Below are 25034 nucleotides of genomic sequence, written 5' to 3' on the forward strand. Positions count from 1 at the left end.
ACACACCAATCAGAGAGCAGCAGTGAGCACACCTCAGGCTGTGTTTTATATTTGTATTCTTTATTTCTGATGTATTTCACACAAAAAACCTTTAGTTGAAACGTTTTCACTTATATGATTAAAAAAAGAAAAAACGGCAAAGTGGCAAGGCTTGCCAACCCTGCGTTGGGGGGGGCACAGTGACTCATTTGGGGGGGCATGGCCCGCGAATGACCCCCCATGAAGCCGACCCTGATCATATATCAGGCTATAACTAAAGTAGAATTGATAATATAGTAACGTTACTGGCAGGACTGTTGATACTGATCCATAACAGAAACTAATGCGCAAGTATCAGCCGTATCTCGCGTTACCTAATGCAACTCCACACTAGTGATGTTCAGTGGCGTTTTCTCCCGGAGGCCAAGGGAAGCCAAGCTTCCTCTGTTTTTTCGGATTGTAGTTATAATTTAAATAAATAAATAAAAACACTTTGTTTTGTTTCGATAATTCTCCTTTACTGTGTGTTGCTGCCGGCCCGTCTCTCCCCCATTCTCATTGAGTATTTTACAAAGAGTGAAACAAATAGCGCCCCTCTAGATGTTATGGTGAAACAGTAGATTGCACTCACTGTTGCGAGAGGAGGCCAGCCGAATCTGGCTTCCTTTGGTGAAAAAAAATGGAGGGATTGACCAATCAGATGAGGCCCACGTGATGCCCCTGCCAACCTGTGATTGGTCAGGGCCATGCCAAGGGAAGCCAGCCGCCTCTAGCTTCCCTTCAGGGGCGGCTGGCGGCTGGCGATTTGATTGGACACTGCCATCCAATCAAATCACATCAACATCAGTTTTAATACTGTAACTGTCATCACCGCCGTTAGAAATTATCAAGCAAATGAAGCATTATGGAGGGTGGAGATTTGGCGTACTTAATCAAACATAACTTTACTAAACTTCCGCTACAGCAGCAACTAAAAATTAAATCAGATGACAGGCCAATGCCCGCACTCGAGCTGTGTGTACACAGAGGAAAAAGGGAGAGAATCGGACGTTCAATGAGGACAATTATGTCCGCACAGAGTGGCTAACTGGAAGCGCTAAACTTCAGCGTCTATTTGGCTGGCCATGTCTTCTTTTTGACAAGGATTCGTGCTCCCTGAACAATACTTGGGCAACTTCAGGATTCATCGACCTTGCCAACCTGTCACGGGCAATTGAGAGGCACGGTAAATCCAAAAATCACATAGATTGTGTGATTGTCTGCATACATTAATAAGTAAAATGCTTAAATTAATAAGAAGAGAGTTTCAGCTGGAGAGTGCGTGCGGACCTGTCGGTTAGATAACAGGCGTGTGCAAGTCCTGCATCTGTGTGATACAAATGTGTGTAAAATGATACCGGGCGCTGTAATCACTCATCTGGTTACGTTATTGACCGCCCCCCGACCCAAAAAATGGGCTTCCCCTACATTTTTCCCCACGCCACGCTACTGGTGATGTTACGTATTGCGCCGAGGCTTCGGAGTGTGTGTCGAGTAATCCCCGAAGCTTTTTGTGAACCTTGTATCGAGGCTTGTATCGTTTTGGGCCAGTGACGTCATCGATGACAAACGAAGCCTTGCTGCCTGTCAATACCACGTGACTGCTTCACAAAGCCATTCAGATCGGTTGAACCACAACGCCCATATTACCAGTGGCGACTGGTCATTAGGGGCAGGTGGGGCACAGCCCCACCTAGTGTCAGCAGAAAGTATTACAAATAATGATTACAAACAAATGCAAAAAATAAACAACAAAATATATAAAATATATTTTAAGATCATGGTTAATCATCTGATTCGTCCGTACATTGCTGTTTTAGTCTGTGTTCTTCTAATTAGTGGCTACAGTGTGTGCTTATTGAGCTGTTTAGAGCCATGTGGGACAAAACCCGATCATGCCCCTCCCTCTCACTGTCTAAGTGAACGGTGACTATAAAAACTACACTGCGCATGCTCAGAGTATTGTCCTATTTAGGCCCAATCCCAAACCACCCCCTCGACCCTACCCCTCCGTGATGGAGTGAACTCCGTCTGTGGCCACACTCGCAGCTCAATGAGGCTCCCTCCTGTCAGATGGAGGGAGTAAATACAGCAGCAAGCTTTGGGACGGCCTCCCCTCTCTCCGGCAGAAACAGGAAATGCCGTAACTGTATGTAACAACGGTTTCAAATCAGCATCTCTTAGACAAAAAGTTTAAATGAATAACTCAAATAAAACTCCAAACATCTTTCATTGTGTTTCAAAGCTCTTTTAGTTTTAAACCTGATGTTTATAAGCTTCTTAGTTTTTGCAACGGTCTGTAAATATACACAACTTTATAATAAAATGCACACATTTACCTTTTTCTAGACTAAACACAGGTATGATCCTAAATTAAAAACAAAGTGAGGTTATCATGAGGTTGTTAACATCGCAATTTATCAGTGGATGTTTGCTGGAACTAGGCTACTTGTAAACAGCGTATTTCCTGACGGACACACACAGCGTGACTCCGGTCAGGTGGAGACCGGTCTCAAGTCAGCACCGCTGCAGACTCGCTGTTTGAGGGCTTGATAGCCCACTCCCCCTCCACACTCGTTGCTTTGGAACAGCCCTCAATATGGCAGACCCTCCGCGTGAACGCGCAAACGGAGGGGTAGGGGTAGGGTGTAGTGGTAGGGTGTAGGGGGCGGTTTGGGAATGGGCCTTAATGTGTGTGGCAAAAAAATAATGACCATAGGGGCATAGAGCTGCCATCCCCACCATACGTCATCTCACATAATTCAGAGCTGATTGGCTGTAAGTATGCGTGCCGCGAAAAGTGTGGTGTGTGAAGAGGAGGAGAGAGACGCGTCCTAAAACCAGGAAGTAAGCTGCGCATGGCTTCCCTCCACAAAAAAGCAATGATATTTCTCCATGGGATTTTAGAAAATAGCCCCAAATAAGAGAGAGATGTAATCCTGCATTAACTTTTTTAATTGTAATTTTCAGGCAAGGTTAAAAAAATAAACCTGCAAGCTGCTCTTTAAGGTAAACTAAATTACTTTCAGGACCTTTGGGGCATCATAATCCTGCATTATACATACTTATTGCGGGTAAAAAATACTATTAACTCATGTAAACTCATTGCACCACTTAAATAAACTAAATAGAATTCCATCACTATTTTTTTCAAGAAAGTATCTTGTGCCCATAACATTAAATTAGTATATATCTTTCAGGACCTTGTGTGCCGCATAGTCCTCCTGCATTATGACGAGTTCTCTTATTTTGAAATCTTTAAGTCTGTTTTGCTGTTAAAATAACTTTGACTGAAGTATTATTTTTTAATTATCTTGTGCTTCTGCTAATTGTGTTTGTATGAAAAGGTCTTGTTTTTCTACAATGAATTATCTGGTATGCATACGATTACATATAATACACCTCTTCCAGGACCTTGTGATAACACTGCGTTATGACTACTTTTATTTTGAAATCATTCAATTTTTTAATTGCAGGACTTTTCTTAAGGTATTTCTATCTCAGTACTTGTTTAGTAAATGGTGTTTAAAGGTGTACCATTTATATTACCACTCTGTTTCACAAGTCTTAACTGGTGTATTTACGACTTAAAAAATACATCTTCCAGGACCTTTTAACACTCCTGCAGTATTACGAGTACTTTTATTTTGAAATTGAAGACTTTTCTGTTTTTTAATTACTCTTAATCAATCATTTAATGAACCATTTTAAATCCTGGAATATGTAATGGTATTGCTATCTCAATACTTGTTTGATAAGCGTTGTTTAGTGCAAGAAAACAGATCATTTTGTAAGCTAGGCTAATTGTTTTGCTAGCTTTATTTATTTTGTATCAGTTGGTGACGTCAGACGGCCGGAGCGCGTGCGGCGGAGCTCCGTATCTTGAGCTCGCGACCCTGGGGCAAACCAGGCAAACCAACCGCTGAAGATCGTTGGAGAAACTATTCAGACGAACCAAACAAACGGATTTAAACTTAAAAACAGCGACTTTTTAACCCATTTAACGCATCGACAGCTCATTAAACACCGAGCCGAAGTGTGTAACTGAACCCTGGAGGTGTTTTCGGGCTGTAAAGTTGTCCTTGTCGGGGTGAACTGGATGGTAAAGACGGTGACACGGGAGGAGGAATGGTGGTGTTTCTGTTGTGACCCGGCTCCATTTTCTCCTCAAACAACCAGGAGGAGAAAGGAAAGTTAGAGGAGAAAGAAGGAGGTAAATAACAAGGAGAAATGGCCGAAGCAAGGTCAGAGGAAGAGGAGGAAAACATAATGAGGGAAAACCGGGAACAAGTGGTCCGACGGCAGCCCAACAGCTCCGGAGGTAAAAGAGCGAAATTACCAACTTAATGTGTGTATTATTAACTGTTTCCACTTGATTTAGCTTCACTATATTAATACCTGTGTGAATGATTAACTGTCATAAGATGTTACTGCAAATATAATCCTTAAACTGACTCTAAATGGTCAGATATCCGCACCCATTTCTTACGAGATAACTCAAAACACCTGTATCTAGCTGCCCAGTGGTGTAAAGTAACTAAGTAGATGTACTCACTTAAGTACACGTCTGAAGTACTAACACTTTACTTTAGTATTTACACACTTTTTTGCTACTTTGTACTTTTACTCCACTACAGTTCAGAGGTAAATGGTGTACTTCTACTCCACTACATGTATTTAATACTTTAGTTACTTCACAGATGTGGATGAATGATGTGAAATATAACCAAGTGTTGAATCAGACTTTAGTTCCACCTGGAGTAAATCCACCAGCTACCCTGCAGTATACAAAGTCATTCAAACTAGCTGCACCTTTACCAGCTTTGAGAACACTTTCATGATCAATCATTATAAAACATATCATATATATTATTCTGAAATGGTCCAATCAAACAACGACTACTTTCACTGTCTTTCACTATATTTTGATGAGAATACTTTCCTACTTTCACTTGAGGAACATTTTGAATGCAGGACTTTTACTGGAACAGAGTATTCCTACACTCTGGTACTTCTACTTTTACTCAAGTACAAGATCTGAGTACTTCTACTTTTACACAAGTACAATATCTGAGTACTTTTACTCAAGTACAAGATCTGAGTACTTCTACTTTTACTGAAGTACAAGATCTGAGTACTTCTACTTTTACACAAGTAAAGAAGAGTAGCCTACTTCTTTAACTTTTGGTCACAACCTTGTATATCTAAAGTATTTGAATACCTGTGGGAATGATAAACTATCCCAAGCTGTTATATAATCCCAGCTGACTCTAAATGGTCAGATATCCACACCCATTTCTGACAAGATAACTCAAAACACATGCAGCTAGCTTTCGTAATACTTTCTGTTGCATTGCAGTACTTTTGCTGAGCTCCATAATACTTCCACAGAGTGTTGATCTTCTGTGATATTTGCAGTGTCCCTGTTAAATCTCTCATAGGACTGATACAGCTGTTTGATCAAGTGTAAATACTGTACTGGCAGGACATACAAAGTACTAGTAAAACATGCAAAATATGAACTTTTAAGTATGTACCCTTTTAGAGCAGTGGTTCTCAACTGGTGGGTCGCGACCCAAAAGTGGGTCGCAGATGTGAGTGAAGAAGAAAACATTGGAAAAAGTTTGACTTTTTTCTTTGTTTGTTTGTAGCCTTTATTTAACCAGGTGAAAGCCCCTTGAGATCAAAAGATCTATTTTTCAAGGGTGACCTGCAGGACTTTAGTTACACATGTAACATAAAAACAACAGAACAACAATAAGGATGACATACAACATAATGTACAGGGTACAGTTTACAAACTCTATTTACAGTGACAGGTACCATGAGTATCAAACAGCATGTCACCCAGCTGAGTTTTAAAATGATGCAGGGGAACCAAAGTGCTCAGTTTTAAACATGTTTGCAGACTGTTCCAAGTTAGTGGAGCTGCACAACTAAAAGCTTTCTTCCCTAAGACAGTCCTAGCACTTGGCACATTTAATAAAACAACATCATGAGATCTCAGGCAATAAGTACTTTCAATTCGTTGAGAGATCAGGGAGCAGATATAAAAAGGTAGTTTACCCAACATGGCTTTGTAAATGAACATGTACCAATGACTGAGCCTCCGTACAGTTAGTGAAGGCAGACCTGCCCTAGCATACAGGGTACAGTGGTGAGTAATGGCGCGTTTCCACTGCAGGCCTCGCTCGCTTTGGTTAGGCCTTATTAGGCCCGGCTCACTTTAATGCTGCGCTTCCATTACAGTTTAGGAACTGGAGCAGTTACTATAGTAACGCAGTGTAGGCGGAGCCGTGACGTCATCTTCAATGAGAGCCCCAGAAAAACAACACAGCCGTTAGCTGTTAGCACTCAGAGCTCACAGCTCTTCATATCTGTTCAGAAACTAGATAAAAGTTAAACAAGTACAAACCACAGACTGCCTGTGTCATGGAGAATACAGTCGCTGGTTTATTTATGTCTGTAGGCCGTTGTTGTGAGTGTGGACGGTCGGAGCATTTACAACGTTAGCTTAGCCGATCTCCATTCAGAAAACACGCATTTTAAAAGGGTTTTTCGCCTGCCGTCTGTCTGCAGACTTGTCAAAGCATTAATTCATGGTTTTTACTAACCAGTATCAGTATGTTGTTACTTCGGCATCATTTTGAAACGTGTATTACAATTAAATCACGGTCAAATATGTTCATTGTGTTGTAGTTGTAGCCCCCTTGCCAGCGATTCTCTCTCTAGTTTAGCATACTCAGCCCGACTCAGCCTGGTTGTTCCTGGCCCTAGAACCACGATTTTATGGGGCCAGAACAACTGTGAATTAGGACCCGCTAGCCGGTACTAAGCCAAGTGGAAACGCAACCAAAAACGGGCCCAGCACGGCTCGGCACGCTTAAAGCGAGCTACCCGCTGCAGTGGAAACGCGCCATAAGTGCTTTACAGTAACAAATCTCAGAGCACTGTGATAGGCGGCATCTAACTTTTCCAGGCAATGGTCAGGTGTATTCATATAGATCAAATCACCATAGTCCAGCACAGGTAAAAAGGTCACAGAGCCTTTTCCTGGCTTCAAATGAGAAACAGGACTTGTTCCTGAAAAAGAAACATAGCCTAACCCTCAGCTTTTTAAGCAGATTAATGACCTGAAGTTTAAAAGTAAGACAATCATCAAGCCAGATACCTAGGTATTTATAACAGGTAACCACTTTGAGTACTCATCCTTGCATAGTAACAATATCCAAAGCAGTGTCTGTAGTCTTTTTAGCTTTAGAAAAGAGCATTACCTTGGTTTTATCAACATTTAAAAGAAGCTTAAGTTCAGAGAGCTGAGTCTGAATAATGTTAAAAACAGCCTGTAATTTAACACCAGCCTCCTGAATGGAGGGACCTGCACAATACATCATGGTATCATCAGCATAAAAATGAAAAGTAGCTTCATCCACATTTTCACCTAAACTGTTGATATATATGGAGAATAAAAGTGGACCTAAAACAGAACCTTGAGGAACACCATTTGCAATGTTTAACCACTCAGAAGACAGCCCATCAAAGTGAACACATTGGGACCTTTCAGAGAGGTAGTTCACAAACCACCCACTGCATGGCTGGACATGCCGATTCTGGCTAGCCTCTGCTTTAAGATGCGATGATCGACGTTATCAAACGCTTTGGATAGGTCAACAAATAGAGCTGCACAACTCTGCTTATTATCTAAAGTACTCGTAATGTCATTCACCACTTTCATTGTGGCAGTGATGGTGCTGTGTTGCTTTCTGAAGCCTGACTGATGTTTAGACAGGATGTCATTGTTACATAAAAACTCCTTTACCTGTTCACTCACTAGGCGTTTAAGAACCTTGGCCAGAACTGATCATTTAGAGATTGGCCTATAGTTATTTAAAATAGTTGCCTCCCCTCCTTTTAGCAAAGGCAGGACATACGCTGACTTCCACCATTTTGGAATTGTATTTTAGCTGAGGGAGAGGTTAAAAAGAGTAGTAAGAGGAAGAGCAATACAATCTGCTATCTTTAAAAAGAAAGGCTCTACGTTGTCCGGGCCAGCCGGTTTCTTAGGATCTAACTTAGTTAAGGCTTCATGAACAACATTAACAGTAAAAGGAGTAAAACTAAAAGGGTTTTCAGGGCTCGACATTAACGATGGCCCGGGGCCATCTAGTATTTAGCTCGGGCAATGAAGCCTCACCTGCTGGTTGCCCGATCGGGCAATCTATTATGCCAGTATCATGCAGCTCGTGGATCCAGTAATGAGTGACCCGACAGTAAAACTAAACATATCTATAACTAGTTACGGTAGTTTGAGAGGTCATTAAAATAGCTACGTGTGATATTCTAACCTGAAGTGTGTGTTTTGTTCCGCTCACCGCTGCATGTGATCATGCAGAGCTGCGTGTCGACTCGTCAGCAGCAGCTGATCTCTCCCGTCAGATTAGACTCGCGTTTATGTCCATATCGATCAGATCCAGCTAGTTCTAGCTAATGATAGGACTACCTGCTTATTAAAAGACACCTAAACAATAAGTGTCGCTATGCAACCGGGTGAGGCCGCAAAGTATAGCGCAGCATTATGCATTTGTTTACATGCCCACTGGAACCCCGAGGCATTACCAACAGATCAACGCACAATCAACCCATACAGGACATCTCTTTCTCCACATTAAGTGTTAGACATTAGAATCGACTCTTCTTGTCTGTCACATACTCTTCTTGTCTGTCACATACTCTTCTTGTCTGTCACATACTCTTCTTGTCTGTCACATACTCTTCTTGTCTGTCACATACTCTTCTTGTCTGTCACATACTCTTCTTGTCTGTCACATACTCTTCTTGTCTGTCACATACTCTTCTTGTCTGTCACATACTCTTCTTGTCTGTCACATAAGTGGCGCAACTGAAGCGGTATTGCGCTAAAGGGAAATTATTTTGACCGAAGAGTTTTAGATTTGCCGGCTAACAGGAACTCTGACGTCGCCATTTTGTGTGCTTCGCGGATGCGCTCGGCTTCTCTCGACTGCTGCTCGGTCGGCTTCCGGATGAGGAGGCATTCGACCAACTTACAGTAGATAACATTACAAACATTTTTAACAGGGGCCATAATAGTGTAAATAATGTTTGTTTTGGCAGTTATAACTGAATGTATGTTTTCTACTTTTTTACATCTGGGATGGCATTTGCCTTCATCAGATGGAAAGTGTCTTCACCAACAACTTAAGTATTTCTTAAAGCTATGCAGGGCGTGCAAGCGAGCAAACACAAACAAGAACAAACAAACAAACAAGTGAAATGAAGAATACAATTGAAATTGTACAATATAATATTGTGGTGGTTCATTTTATAATTTCAGGGCAATCTCTATTGGGCTCAGGGCCATCTGTAAATTAGCTTTGATGGCCCACAGGGCCATCTCCCAAAATCCTTAATGTCATGCAATCAATCAATCAATCAATCAATCAATCAATCAATGTTTATTTATATAGCCCAATATCACAAATGTTACATTTGTCTCAGTGGTCTTCACAGTGTGTACAGAATATCAGTATGACAATACGACATCCTCTGTCCTTAGACCCTCTGTCCTTAGACCCTCTGTCCTTAGACCCTCACATCGTACAAGGAAACACTTCCGGAGAAAACCCACAGTTTAAAGGGAAAAATGGGAGAAACCTCAGGGAGAGCAACAGAGGAGGGATCCCTCTCCCAGGACGGACAGACGTGCAATAGATGCCGTGTGTAAATTGAAAAGATAATACATTTGCAACATAGGTAGTCCAAATGTTTGGAAATGCATGTGTGTATAATAGGAAGATGAATCCACGAGGATATCCATCCAGGACCTATGATCCAGGACCACAGCCACGACTCAAGATCCAGGGCTCGCGATCCAGGACAGAGGAGCGCAGGATCATCCATGACTCCGGATCCCGGCGTATACAGACACCAAAAAGAAAGACATTTAGGGAAGCTGGGTTAATCGGAACATGAGAGTACACAGGTATAGACAGAGAGAAGGAAGAAGTAAGATGTCCCCCGACAAACTAAGCCTATATCAGCAAAACTAGGGGCTGGATCTAATCAGCCCTAACTATAAGCTTTATCAAAAAGGAAGGTCTTAAGCGCACTCTTAAAAACGGATAGGGTGTCTGCCGCCCGAACACAAACTGGAAGCTGATTCCACAAATGTGGAGCTTGATAAGAAAAGGCTCTGGCTCCCATTTTACTTTTAGAGCAGTGGTTCTCAAACTTTTTTCAATAATGTACCCCCTTTGAAAAAAAATGCAGCCACGTACCCCCTGATCAGCGCAAAAACAATTTGTTAAGGAAAAAAAGCCTATATAAAGAGGTACAGTACATCGCTGCACCATCAGTGTCTGATTTATTAAAACAACAACATTGTAACTGAGAAACACTTAAATGCTACATTTCAAATGTTTACAATCCATCACTAAATTCATGGCAAACCAATTTTAACATCAAGCAATAACACTGAGACGACATTAGTTGCATTGAACTGATCTTTTGAATAAGTTGTACTTAATGTAGTGAAACATGGGCTTGAGCTTCACTGAGGATCTTTGTCATTCTGACAGGGAGGCAAACTGCAGTTATTACACTTCGCGTTTTGGAAATATGTGAAACTCTGTTCATATAAAACCCACACTGCTCAAACTTTGTTACTTTTCCTAAAATTGGTATATTTATTTATTTATTTTGGGGCTTGGGGAACGAAGAGAACAAAATATATGAGCATTTTATGAGCATGGGATTTTGACCCCTCATATAAACACATGCATAATGCTGCGCTATACTTTGCAGCCACACGCCGTTGCCAAGCAACGCTTATTGTTTAGGTGTCCTTTGATAAGCAGGCAGTCAAATAATAAACTAGAACTAGCTAGATCTGATAGATTTGGACATAAACGCGAGTGAAGTCTAACCGGACGCGAGAGAGATCAGATCTGCTGCTGACGGAGAACACGCAGCTCTGCATGATCACAGCTCCCCCGCTGTGACGGACCGTTGAGCTGAGCAAAATACACTAAGAGTTAGACCTAACACACTTAGCTAGTTTATCTACTCTGGAACTAGCTAAACTAGTTATAAATATATGTATTCTTTACTGTCGGGTCACTTATTACTGGTTCAGCGAGCTGCACGAGACTGACGGGCTGTAAACCTTTGAATAAAGTTGTTAATCTACTATTAGTAGTTTGTTTAAATGCATTACGTATGTTGTTTTTTTTCATTAACATCAAAATAAATCTCACGTACCCCCACCAGTACTCCAACGTACCCCTAGGGGTCCGCGTACCCCCATTTGAGAACCACTGTTTTAGAGACTCTAGGAACAACCAACAACCCTGCATTCTTGGAACGCAATGCCCTAGTAGGACAGTAGGGTATAATGAGTTCTTTAAGGTAAGATGGCGCCTGCCCATTAAGGGCTTTGTAGGCGAGAAGAAGAATTTTAAATTCTATCCTGTGTTCTATAGGGAGCCAGTGTAAGGCAGCCAGAACAGGAGTAATGTGGTCCCTTTTCCTAACTCTGGTTAGTACACGAGCCGCAGCATTTTGAATCAGCTGAAGCGACTTGACTGACTTCTTGGTACACCCTGATAATAAGGAGTTACAATAATCCAGCCTTGAAGTAACAAATGCATGGACTAGTTTCTCTGCATCGTTTTGAGGCAAGATATGCCTGATTTTTACAATGTTACGTAGATGGAAGTAGGCGGTCCTTGAAATTGATTTTATGTGGGCGTTAAAGGATAAATCCTGATCAAATATAACACCAAGATTCCTTACAGTCTCACTGGAGGCCAAATTATTGCCATCCATAGTTAGTATATCCTTAGATAATTTGTTTCGTAGATTCTTCGGGCCAAGTACAATAACTTCAGTTTTGGTCGTGTTTAACATCAAAAAGTTTAAGGTCATCCACGTGTTTAAGTCCTTAAGGCAGTCTTGAATTTTATTTAGATGATTAATTTCATCAGGCTTGATTGATAAATATAGTTGAGTATCATCCGCATAACAATGAAAGTTTACAGAATGATTCCTTATAATATTGCCTAACGGAAGCATATATAATGTGAACAGAATAGGTCCGAGCACTGAGCCCTGTGGCACTCCATGGCTAACTTTGGTTTGCGTGGAAGATTCATCATTGACACGTACAAACTGAGAGCGTTCAGATAGATAGGACCTAAACCAGCCTAAAGCAGTTACCTGTATGCCAACTAAGTGCTCTAGTCTTTGCAATAAGATATCATGGTCGATAGTATCAAATGCAGCACTGAGATCGAGCAAAACAAGAATAGAGACAAGTCCCTTGTCTGAGGCTATTAGAATGTCATTTGTGACTTTAACCAGAGCTGTCTCTGTGCTATGATGTGTTCTAAAGCCAGACTGAAAAGCTTCAAATAAATCATTGTTTTTTAAGTAATCACACAACTGTTTTGCGACCGCTTTCTCAAGAATTTTTGAGAGGAACGGAAGATTAGAAATAGGTCTATAGTTGGCTAAAACCTCTGGATCGAGGTTGTGCTTTTTAAGAAGCGGTTTTATCACTGCTACTTTGAATGATTGTGGAACATAGCCTGATAATAAAGACATATTCATAATATTTAATAAATAAGTGCTAATTAATGGAAAAACTTCCTTCAACAGCTTAGTTGGAATTGGGTCTAACATACACGTTGATGGTTTAGAAGAGAGAATCATTGAATTTAATTGTTCAAGGTTTATGGCTGAAAAGCATTCTAGTTTACTATCTAGTGTAATATTAGAACTTACGTTTCCGGGAGCTGTTGATAACACTATACTGGTCAAAGGCAAGAGGTCATTAATTTTGTTTCTAAGAGTAACAATTTTATCGTTAAAAAAGCACATCAAATCATTACTACTGAGTGCTATGGGAATAGAAGGCTCAATCGAGCTGTGGCTTTCTGTCAGCCTGGCTACAGTGCTGAAAAGAAATCTTGCATTATTCTTATTCTCATCTATTAATGAAGAGTAGTAGGCTGCTCTCACTTTACGCAGTGCTTTCTTATATTCATTGAGAGTAATATGCCAAATTAAACGAGATTCTTCAAGTTTAGTGGAACGCCATATCCTTTCAAGTTGTCTCGACTTTTGCTTTATTTTGCAGGTTTCGGCATTATGCCATGGAGCTAATCTATGTTGTTTTATTTTCTTCTTTTTCAAAGGAGCAACAGCAGTGCATGACATTAAGGATTTTGGGAGATGGCCCTGTGGGCCATCTAAGCTAATTTACAGATGGCCCTGAGCCCAATAGAGATTGCCCTGAAAAATGCGCGCTGACGAAATGACGCACGAAGGGTTTGGGGGGCCTCCCCCTAGAACATTTAGATTTGTGCAGGTCTTAGATGTTGTCTGGTGCATTCTCTAGACTGAATTATAAGATGAACCACCACAATACTATATTGTACAATTTCAATTGTATTCTTCATTTCACTTGTTTGTTTGTTTGTTCTTGTTTGTGTTTGCTCGCTTGCACGCCCTGCATAGCTTTAAGAAATACTTAAGTTGTTGGTGAAGACACTTTCCATCTGATGAAGGCAAATGCCATCCCAGATGTAAAAAAGTAGAAAACATTACATTCAGTTATAACTGCCAAAACAAACATTATTTACACTATTATGGCCCCTGTTAAAAATGTTTGTAATGTTATCTACTGTAAGTTGGTCGAATGCCTCCTCATCCGGAAGCTGACCGAGCAGCAGTCGAGAGAAGCCGAGCGCATCCGCGAAGCACACAAAATGGCGACGTCAGAGTTCCCGTTAGCCGGCAAATCTAAAACTCTTCGGTCAAAATAATTTCCCTTTAGCGCAATACCGCTTCAGTTGCGCCACTTATGTGACAGACAAGAAGAGTATGTGACAGACAAGAAGAGTATGTGACAGACAAGAAGAGTATGTGACAGACAAGAAGAGTATGTGACAGACAAGAAGAGTATGTGACAGACAAGAAGAGTATGTGACAGACAAGAAGAGTATGTGACAGACAAGAAGAGCATGTGACAGACAAGAAGAGTCGATTCTAATGTCTAACACTTAATGTGGAGAAAGAGATGTCCTGTATGGGTTGATTGTGCGTTGATCTGTTGGTAATGCCTCGGGGTTCCAGTGGGCATGTAAACAAATGCATAATGCTGCGCTATACTTTGCGGCCTCACCCGGTTGCATAGCGACACTTATTGTTTAGGTGTCTTTTAATAAGCAGGTAGTCATATCATTAGCTAGAACTAGCTGGATCTGATCGATATGGACATAAACGCGAGTCTAATCTGACGGGAGAGATCAGCTGCTGCTGACGAGTCGACACGCAGCTCTGCATGATCACATGCAGCGGTGAGCGGAACAAAACACACACTTCAGGTTAGAATATCACACGTAGCTATTTTAATGACCTCTCAAACTACCGTAACTAGTTATAGATATGTTTAGTTTTACTGTCGGGTCACTCATTACTGGATCCACGAGCTGCATGATACTGGCATAATAGATTGCCCGATCGGGCAACCAGCAGGTGAGGCTTCATTGCCCGAGCTAAATACTAGATGGCCCCGGGCCATCGGGCAGTCCTTAATGTCGAGCCCTGAACAGAGTGCACTGGTTTTCCAGACCACATTGTTCAGAGTCACAGACTGTGGTGTTCACAGCAGCAGAGTTAGTGACAGAATCAAACAGAGAGCCACAGGACACAAAATGCTCATTAAAGCAATTTAACATGGTAGCCCTGTCCGATATAGAGCCAGATGCTGTGGTAAGGCACGGAGGCAGCTCATTACGGATATCACCGGTGGATATCGATTTTATGGCTTTCCAACATTTCCTTGGATTATTCAGGTTTTCTGTGGAAACTGACAAATAGAACTTCGACTTAGCACTTTTGACATTTGATGTGAAGCTATTTCTTAGCTGCCTAAAACGCAGCCATTCTACCTCTGAGCCTGATTTCCTAGCCTTTGCCCAGGCCGTGTTTCTCTCATGCAGGAGACTAGACAGCTCAGCAGAAAACCAAGGATTGTCTCGTCCCTTCACTCTAAATGTACGCAGAGGTGCATGTCTATCTATGATCTCCATAAAACCAAGATAAAAATAAGACCATGCGGTTTCTACATCAGCACACAGATCGATTCTTCCCCAATCAAACCCAAACAGATCATGAACAAAACCCTGCTCCACAAAATGTGTTATGTCTCTCTTAATGATAATACCAGGTTTAACCTTTTGAACCTTAGTGTCCCTAATTGTGGCTACAACACAGTGATCACTCACATAATTTGCAAATACTCCCACAGATGAGTATTTATGGGGAACATTAGTTAAAATGAGATCAATTAGGGAGGATTTATTAGGGGACTTAATGTTAGGGCGAGTAGGACTGTCAACAATCTGAGTAACATTTAAAGAGATACAAAGGTTTTTAAAATCCTCTGACACTGCAGTTAACCAGTCCCAGTTAAAATCACCAAGTACTATTTCCTTGTAGTCTAGTTGTGATAAAAGATTTGCTAGCTAAGACAAGGAGTCCTTGACAGCTGTCTGTAACAGCCCACCACCATGACCTGTTGACCCTTTGCCACTTCTATATTTAAGGCTAAAAATTCAAATTGCTTACTGATCGATTTGGAAACTAATTTGGTTACACTGAACTTATTCTTAACATAAATGGCAACGCCACCACCTTTTATTAGGCCGGTCGGAACGATACACATTATAACCATTTAAGGCAATGTCAGAGGCCAAAATAGATTTGTTTAGCCATGTTTCTGATAAAACAATGACGTCAGAGTCAGTCGAGCTCGCCCAGATGCGAACAAAATCTAGTTTACCTAACAGACTGCGCACATTCAAGTGGATGAAACCCAACCCAGATCTAGCTTTAAAATCAGCAGGAGTAGCGATCTGACTACTACTACTGGGCGGACCAGGGTTAGGTTGTACATTTGACCGATTATCGGTATTGGCCTTTTTTTTATCAAATTGCCGATAAAACCTTGGCTCTGATGCGGCCGTTTCTCTGGCTGCAGTCACCACTCTCTGTACACGAGCAATGTCCCGCCCACAGCGCTATCTGATGAAGATTTTCCGGGCGGGAGCCAGCCAGAGAGGCGGGACCTTCTCAGATTACAGGCAGGTGCGAAGAACACAGACAGAGGCGAGCAGCAGCGCTGAGCGGCAGAGCCATACATGTGTTTCGAAGGTAAATCAGTTGAAAGCCGAAGTTCAATAAACATCCCAATCCCCTATGCTGAAGTTGCAAAAACACCACGATCTTATGATCCAATTCTATCAGTTTCCCAGTTACACAGGGACGCGGGAAGTCAGTCAGAGTTGGGGGTGCGTGCAGCGTCTCACAGCGGAGTAATAACTGTGGGGGGGGGGGGGGGTGCGAGTGGAGCCTCGCAGTTTTTCAGATTGATATGTGAAGCTCATTAGCTAGCCAACATGTATCTAGCAAATGTTTAGCAAAATATTAGAAGTGAGGCTACTACACTAACGTTAGGTCTACTGTAATAGCGTTTTACAGTTGCTAGCAGCTTATTGGGATGTTATGCTAGATAGACAGGCATTGTTTTGATATAATAAATTAAGCATTATTGTTAGTTAAGCATGTTAGCCTGCAGCCCCACTTTTAACTCTCTGTCTCTCTCTAACTCATTGCAGATGACTGCACTAAAGAAAAGGGCACGGAGAGGAAACCAGTTGAAAGATGTTTAAAAGTGCATTAAACATAATATATGCTTAAATGCATTTCAAAGAAATTGTGTTAGAGTTTATGTTATTCTACATTTTGACACCAAGATTTTCTGATTTTACTGCAAATGTATATCGGTTCCAAATATCGGTTATCGGTCTCCTTGATTACTACACTGAACAAAAATATAAATGCAACACTTTTGTTTTTGCTCCCATTTTTCATGAGATGAACTCAAAGATCTAAAACATTTTCTATAAACACAATATAACCATTTCTCTCAAATATTGTTCACAAATCTGAAAGAATCTGTGATAGTGAGCACTTCTCCTTTGCCGAATTCTCTGAAACGCCTTTGGAGACGGCTTATGGTCGAGAAATGAACATTCAATTCACGGGCAACAGCTCTGGTGGACATTCCTGCTGTCAGCATGCCAATGGCACGCTCCCTCAAAACTTGCGACGTCTGTGGCATTGTGCTGTGTGATAAAACTGAACGTTTCAGAGTGGCCTTTTATTGTGGCCAGCCTAAGGCACACCTGTGCAATAATCATGCTGTCTAATCAGCATCTTGATATGCCACACCTGTGAGGTGGGATGGATTATCTCGGCAAAGGAGAAGTGCTCACTATCACAGATTCTTTCAGATTTGTGAACAATATTTGAGAGAAATGATTATTTTGTGTTTATAGAAAATGTTTTAGATCTTTGAGTTCATCTCATGAAAAATGGGAGCAAAAACAAAAGTGTTGCGTTTATATTTTTGTTCAGTGTAATAATCGGTATCGGTATTGGTCGATCCCGTGTGTGTGTGTGTGTGTGTGTGTGTGTGTGTGTGTGTGTGTGTGTGTGTGTGTGTGTGTGTGTGTGTGTGTGTGTGTGTGTGTGTGTGTGTGTGTGTGTGTGTGTGTGTGTGTGTGTGTGTGGTGTGTGTGTGTGTGTGTGTGTGTGTGTGTGTGTGTGTGTGTGTGTGTGTGTGTGTGTGTGTGTGTGTGTGTGTGTGTGTGTGTGTGTGTGTGTGTGTGTGTGTGTGTGTGTGTGTGTGTGTGTGTGTGTGTGTGTGTGTGTGTGTGTGTGTGTGTGTCATAACTTCATGCATCAACATGTGTGTCAAAGTTTACACACGCAGGCGTAAATACATAATGGGGTTTCAGTGAGACTAGCTGTTTGTAGTGTTAGCTTTTAAGATGTGACTGTCACAAATACTCTCGTGATAAAAGCATAAAATAACTTGAATTAATAGTCCAAATAATGAGACAAAATCTACATTTTAGTATCTATTTTACAAGCCAAATCTAACTGGTTTCTGAATATTCAACCCTTTTTTTATAGCTTTCGATGCATTATAATGATCCTTTGTTCCAAATATTTGTCTCCTTTCTTTTAAGGGTTTCTATAAGGGAGATTTGTTCTTTGCATTTTGGATGTTTGGAAACCAAAACTACGGGCAATTATTAGCTTTCTGTCAATTAATAAATCCTCCGTCAGCTTTCATAAAAAGGCAAAACGTTCCCAGATAAAAAGTTCCTTGACTAGATGTCTTCAATATGTGCTATATCATGATTTAATTAGCTTTAATTGATATTAAATGACATTTATAAGTTGTATCTGTATCTCCCACTTATTTCCAACTTATTTAGAATAAACAAAAGTAGTAGAAATGGGAAGTTCAAATTCAATCAATAGGAGACAGTTAATCTGACGGGGAAGTGCGTTACAGAAACACATTTTAAAAACATCCAACATCACAAATAACATCTGTCCTTCTCTGTGGCAAACAATAAACACATGTTCATATGTAAAGAAAGAGTGTTAAAACATTACATTACATGTCACTTGTTAGACGCTTTTATCCAAAGCGACTTACATACTCAGTACTGTGGGCAATCCCCACTGGAGCACTTTGGGGTGAAGGGTCTCAGGGACACAACGACATGCTGACTGCAGTGGGGTTTGAACCTGTGACTCCCTGATCCCAACACCAACGCACTAGTCCACTGCGCCACACGTCAAGATTAGGAGCATGTGTTGATTTGTCAGCTGTGGTTGTGTAATAGATGGGATCATTTGGAGTGACTTTTCATCAGTTCATCTTTAAAAATTGGACATCCAATAGTCTTTGATTGGAACCATTTGGAAGCATTTAATGAAGCCTCACATGGGAAAGTATTTAGTTTTTGTGCAGCGCTCCAGCTCTGTGGTTCATGACTTAACCCCCCGGTATCACTGTGGACGTTTTTGTCCATATGGGTCATTTTTCACTTTTCATTTTGCAATAACTTTGGTTGTGTTGGTGCAAATGGCCTGATTTTTTGTAACAAGGCTATTTTCTCGATCTATTTTGGAATTCCAATTTCAATTTTTCAAATCGGTCTTTAATTCACTGTGTAACAAATCGACTACGCAGATTAGTCATTCGAGACAAAAATGTCCAAAACACATTTCCCATTATAACCACATCTTTTGATCTCTCCGCCATACCGGTATAAAATCATGCATTTTGTAATGTCAGGGGATTGGAGGAAAATAGTTACATTTGTCCTTGTGTGAGTTTTTTGTTTAATCCGATTTTGTGCAAAAACTAATAATCAACCAAAATCAATGTTGTTGCTAATCTTTGACATATCCAAGACTGTGTTCAAAAAAAAAAGCCGACCCCCCCCCCCCAACATTTATTATATGGAAAATAACTGCCTTTTTGTGCATGTTTTTCATAGAAAATGCAAATTCATGTTTTCAAACTGGCAGTTCAAGGGTTAAAATCCTGAACATAATTTAACATGTGGTGTTTTTGATCAGGACTGAAGTTGATTGAAAGATTTAACCCCAAAAAGTGTTACAAAATATTAATCTGTCATTTTAGAACAGTTTTTGGAAGTGGACATTTTTGTCCCGAATGACTAATTTGTAACTTTTTTGTTTAATCTGATTTTGTGCAAAAACTAATAATGCAAAAAAATCAATTTTGTTGCTAATCTTTGACATATCCAAGACTGTGTTAAAAAAAAGAGCCAATCCCCAGATATGTATGTTTTGGAAAATAACTCATTTCCTCTGTTTTCATCATGAATAAAAACAGCGGTTTCATGTATTCAAAATGGCATTTAAAGGGTTAAAATCCTGAAAATGATTACATTTTTGGTATTTTCTATTAGGGCGGAAGTTGCTTTAAAGATTGAACCCAAAAAAGTTGTGAAAAAAACCTTTTAATATAATGTTTTTATCAAAGTCTTTTGCAGTGGACATTTTTGTCTCGAATGACTAATTTGCGTAGTCCAATCGAATGATACCGGAGGGTTAAATGTAGTGGTGCACGATAATTATCGGTCAAATATTAGGAATTATGACGTCATCCCGATAAACCCGATACCAGTATTAATAGCGCCGATAATATACAATATATTTTTTGGGTAAAAACAAAGAAAAAAATACTGCGGTGGGTGGATTGGGATGAGGGGCGCTTGTTTTTCACTCGGCTCCTCCCGTTTTGCCAGTACTGTGGTATTAGTGGTTTAGGAAGAGGGGAGTTCTTCACAAATCCAGCGCTCCCTAACTCATGCCTGGCTGTGACGTAAATGGTGTGCGGCCGTGAAGCCAGGACAGTAAACAAACATGTCGCCGGTAGTATGGGACTATTTCAAAGTTTCAGAGTTAGATAGTTCGCTTGCTATTTGTATTAACAAATGCAGAAGTTCCACGAGGAGGGAAAAAGGCAACGAGCTATAATACTTCCAACCTGATTAGTCACCTGAAACATCGCCATCGCTACGATGGTGTGTTAAAAGCGTACGAAGACGCCTGCGCTGCTAAACTAGCGGCGAATCCAAAGCCAGCTGCAAAGGCACCGGGGCTTTTACCTATCCACGAGGCTTTTGGAAAAGGCAAGCAGTTTGCCAGAGACGACCCCAGGGCTAAAACGATCTCTAACTTCATCATAGAAATGATGGCGCTTGACGAGAGTCAAAACTGTTCTTGGCTTTGTTTTGTTCATAGTAGTAATGCTCATGTCATTTGCTCACTACTAGTCTTTTTTTTACCACTAGGTGTGCAAAAACTACAAGTACATTTAATATATATATATATATTATATTATTATCGGTTATCGGTATCGGTCTTGAGAAGCAGGAAGTTATCGGTATCGGTTTAAAAAAAACAATATCGTGCATCCCTAGTTAAATGCAATGTGTTCGCCCCTCCCTGTTGCAGTTGGGAAATGCAGTTCAGCTTTGTTGTTATTTAAATATTTACATTTTTATGAGTCAACAGAAAATATGTTCTCAGGTTTAAAGGAAGGAGAAAGATGTTTTGGCTCGTGGACATTTTGAATGAATTATACAGCTTTCATTTTCAAATCAGTTGTAAAGGTTTTATTATAATAGTACCTCATAGTATTTTTCATATTTTTGGTGTTATCTCCTATTTTATTTATGTTTTAGGACTTTTACACTTCTTGGTTTTTATCTATTTTTGTATCAACTCTTTCTGTTCCAAAACGGACAAACACAAACTTACATTTCTCTAAAAATGAGTATTTATGTTTTGAATAGTCATGTCAAAAGTTGTGTCTTGACGGCACAAGCAGAGAAATATTAGCCTTGACATGAAGTGGCGTTACGTGCTAAAACAATAAGGTTAGCATATATAATAATGAAGTTATTTATTGAAGTAAAAACACTGCTTTTCTTGTTTGTAAGTCGTAATCATCTCAGTGTCTTTGGGTAAGGAAGTGTAGGGTTAAGAACATTTTTAGGACATTTTGATGGTCAGTTTTTCATTATTTTCCACCCTTTTTACAGACAAATCAATAATGAAAATAACCATAAAGCCCGAGCGGTGTACCTGTCCACCTGATACATGCTTAACTCCAATATTCACAATCTTTTTGCTCCGTTTCAGTCCCTTCCTACATCCATAAACGTCTCTTTAGCTGCTAAATGTCCAATTTCATCATCTTTGTACAGCTTTGTTCTTGTAACCATCTGGAAACCAGTCTAAAAAGTCAAGTGAAGAGGAGTTGAAAGACATTTAAACCCTTTTTGAGTTGATAGCCGCGTACTCTTTGGACCCATTACTCATATAAAGTGCCGAAAAAGAAACCCAACCGATGACGTTGAGCGTTAAAGGAAAATCTGCTGCGCTGTGCATTTGCTTGTTTGAACGCTGCTCCAGCCTGCAGCAGAGCAAACATCTGGAAGTGTTAAAAACTCCTGATGACTGCAGCAGAATCCCTCAGCAGCCAATCACAGCGCCACTTCCTGGGTGCTCTCGGCCAATCGGGAGGCTGGGACGGAACACAGGAGGTCCAGTCAGAGTTTATAGAGACGGAGAGAGACTGGAGGCAGAGAAGAAGGACTTTTTTGCTTTTTTAACAAAAAGACGTGTTATTTTCCAAAACCGTTCGTATTTTGTTTCTCTGGAGACTACAGGACGTAAAGCCGACCTGATTATCACTAAAAGAAAAGAGGTAGGAGATGACTAAATGCACACGGATGCAGAAAAACAGCTTAAACTATTTACTTATGCATCTATTTTCTCACTATGAGGCGAGGTTGAAGACAAAGTAATTTACCTTTGACTTTTTGATTGTCGCTTCTTAATGATACTGTTAAACTACACTTCCCAGAAGTCACCTGTGATTCAGTGCCAACATGGACAGTGGCATCGTTCTCTCCTGGGATTATTTTTGGATTGTAGGTGGTGCTATTTTGCACCACGACTCTTACTGTAAATTAGAACAAACTGGAAACACAGGACGCATCACTTCCTGTCCGCAGAGGACAGGAACAAACAGAAGGGACACGTTGCTTACAAACCTTCCTTCAAACAACATTAAAGACAAATTCTCATTTTATTATGTGTATTATGTCATTTCAATTGTAAACTATATAGATTTTGATGTTTTGTTTACTTATTTGTTATAATAATAATACATTTAATTTGTATAGCGCTTCTGGTGCTCAAAGCGCTTTATTTATTATTTATTTATTATGTCTTGCTTTTATTTGTACTGGTGCCTCTTGTTGTTGCACGATCCCCTATTTGACTCTGATTGAATAAGTATTTGATCTGTGTAACCATCTCTTGTGCATAGCACAGAACATATATTAAATAGTTGGAAAACAAGATGGATCAAAATACAAGTAAAAAAGTCCAGGAAAATTGCATTTGTAAGTCCTTGAAGCATTTTTACACCAAAACAACCACATTTAAAAAAACATAATGTTCAGGCCTTTTATTAACAATCTCTTTCTATTCCCAGGTCGACGTAAACCAGAGCATCGTCTCAGGTACGTTTCTCATCTTCTCTCCTCTGACTCACCTGGCACTCGATGCGAGTTTAATTTGACGCACATGGACAGAGCGAGGTTGAGCCAGCGAGATGCGCTTGATGTTGAAACTCCTCGTGATTCAGAAAGAAGCAAGTTTACTGACGGATAAATCAGCTGTTCTGTTAGAGTTTAAACATGTGAAAGAACACAGAGTAGGTGAACTGGTTCTGCTCGTACAGTCCAGCTTGGGACTATTTTCTGCCGGATCTACTTTCCTCCCGTCTGACACACTCCTCTCTCTCTCTGTGTGTGTGTGTGTGTGTGTGTGTGTGTGTGTGTGTGTGTGTGTGTGGTGTGTGTGTGTGTGTGTGTGTGTGTGTGTGTGTGTGTGGTGTGTGTGTGTGTGTGTGTGTGTGTGTGTGTGTGTGGGTGTGTGTGTGTGTGTGTGTGTGTGTGTGTGTGTGTGTGTGTTGTGTGGTGTGTGTGTGTGTGTGTGTGTGTGTGTGTGTGTGTGTGTGTGTGTGTGTGTGTGTGTGTGTGTGTGTGTGTGTGTGTGTGTGTGTGTGTGTGTGTGTGTGTGTGTGTGTGTGTGTGTGTGTGTGTGTGTGTGTGTGTGTGTGTGTGTGTGTGTGTGTGTGTGTGTGTGTGTGTGTGTGTGTGTGGTGTGTGTGTGTGTGTGTGTGTGTGTGTGTGTGTGTGTGTGTGTGTGTGTGTGTGTGTGTGTGTGTGTGTGTGTGTGTGTGTGTTAAAAGAGAGTCAGAGACGATTTAAAAGACAGAAAGTCAAAGCCTTCTGTCTCCTGGGTGAGTCTCTTGATTCCTATCCTGCCTAGCAACTGCTGGACACGTTCGGGTAGTAGGCAGCAGGGAATTTCAGGGCAGTTTTCCAAAAAATCTCTCTGAGGATTCAGCTAAAGATGCTAGCAACAGATGCTATCCAGGAGGGGGTTAACTGCATGTAGCAAGCGATACAAAACAGTTAAACCATTCATAATATATCTTACAAAAAGGCCATGAGATGTGCTTATCTTCGAACAGTTAACATCTTTCAAAGCTCGGTAATCCTCTTCATTAGCCCACTACATGTTTGTCTTCAGAAATCTTGTACGTCAAAAGCTTTTATTTCTGGACGTGTGATTGTCTCTCTGGTCTCAACATGTACATTGTTGTTATCAGATGATATATAAAGGTATTAAGGGTGCTTCTGTACCACTCTATGAATATATATTTGTGAAGATACTGTCTATGAGTGTCTCCTCTGGGATGGAAAAGGATGTTCACAGCAGTTGTTTGTGAAAAGGATCGGTCCTTTTTCCAAGAGAGCTAGAAATAAACATATCGGGTTTCATTAAACTGCAGTCGGGTCGGCTGAGGTTAAACAACGTGACTCATGTTTTCCTCTTTCTCTTTCTCTGCAGTCAGGGTCCTCTGTCGTCCATCAGAGCGGCCATCAAGAGAAGTGAGTATATGCGTTTTGAGTTCTTGTTCTTTATCTTGTTCGTCTTTGTGTGCTTTAGTGCAGATTTAAACACAAAGAGAACCATGTCGCTGAAAATCACACTGTAATCACGGTGCAGATTACTTTAGGGGTTTACAAGTACATAAAGACAATCTGGGAAACTAAACGGAAACTATGATGGCATCGGGGTTTAATCAGAGACGCTGCGCCCTCTTACTCAAACCAAAAATGCCGATTTCCCCGTTAAAGTGATTCCAGAAAACAATATTTCTGTTCCTCAAAAAACGGTGTAATGACTCCAGGAATCTGAGTATAGAGCGTCAGACGGCGGAGACAGCTTTGTCGCTTACGTCCGCGCCACCATCTTGTCTCTCTCGAATGTATACATCTTATAAACAAGATCAGCGCCTCAGTACTCAGACTATATCTTTCTATTAAGACACAGTCCTAGAAAGACACAGGTCAACTTAGCTAAAGTACTTTTAAATAGTTTGTGGGTCAAACTAGAGGCCAGTTTTATTAGTTTCGGAAAAAACTAAAGGGTCTTATAGTTCGAGG

General features: G+C 40.7%; 1 protein-coding gene across 2 annotated transcripts in view; it reads left to right on the plus strand.

Annotated features, from left to right (window-relative positions):
• Nucleotides 1-3784: 3784 nt before the first annotated feature.
• The window catches only part of LOC117555670 (SH3 domain-containing protein 19-like), a 35292-nt gene continuing 14042 nt past the window's right edge, over nucleotides 3785-25034 (plus strand). The window contains exons 1-3 of one of the 2 annotated variants that reach the window (XM_034230617.1): nucleotides 3785-4339; nucleotides 23009-23036; nucleotides 24436-24476. In XM_034230617.1, the coding sequence (XP_034086508.1) occupies nucleotides 4249-4339; nucleotides 23009-23036; nucleotides 24436-24476 (160 nt within the window). In that variant the 5' untranslated portion in view covers nucleotides 3785-4248. The remainder of the gene's footprint in view (nucleotides 4340-23008; nucleotides 23037-24435; nucleotides 24477-25034) is intronic. The other variant, XM_034230616.1, reaches the window with a different exon arrangement.

This window comes from Gymnodraco acuticeps, unplaced genomic scaffold (genome assembly GCF_902827175.1).
Source record: "Gymnodraco acuticeps unplaced genomic scaffold, fGymAcu1.1, whole genome shotgun sequence".
Taxonomy (NCBI): domain Eukaryota; kingdom Metazoa; phylum Chordata; class Actinopteri; order Perciformes; family Bathydraconidae; genus Gymnodraco; species Gymnodraco acuticeps.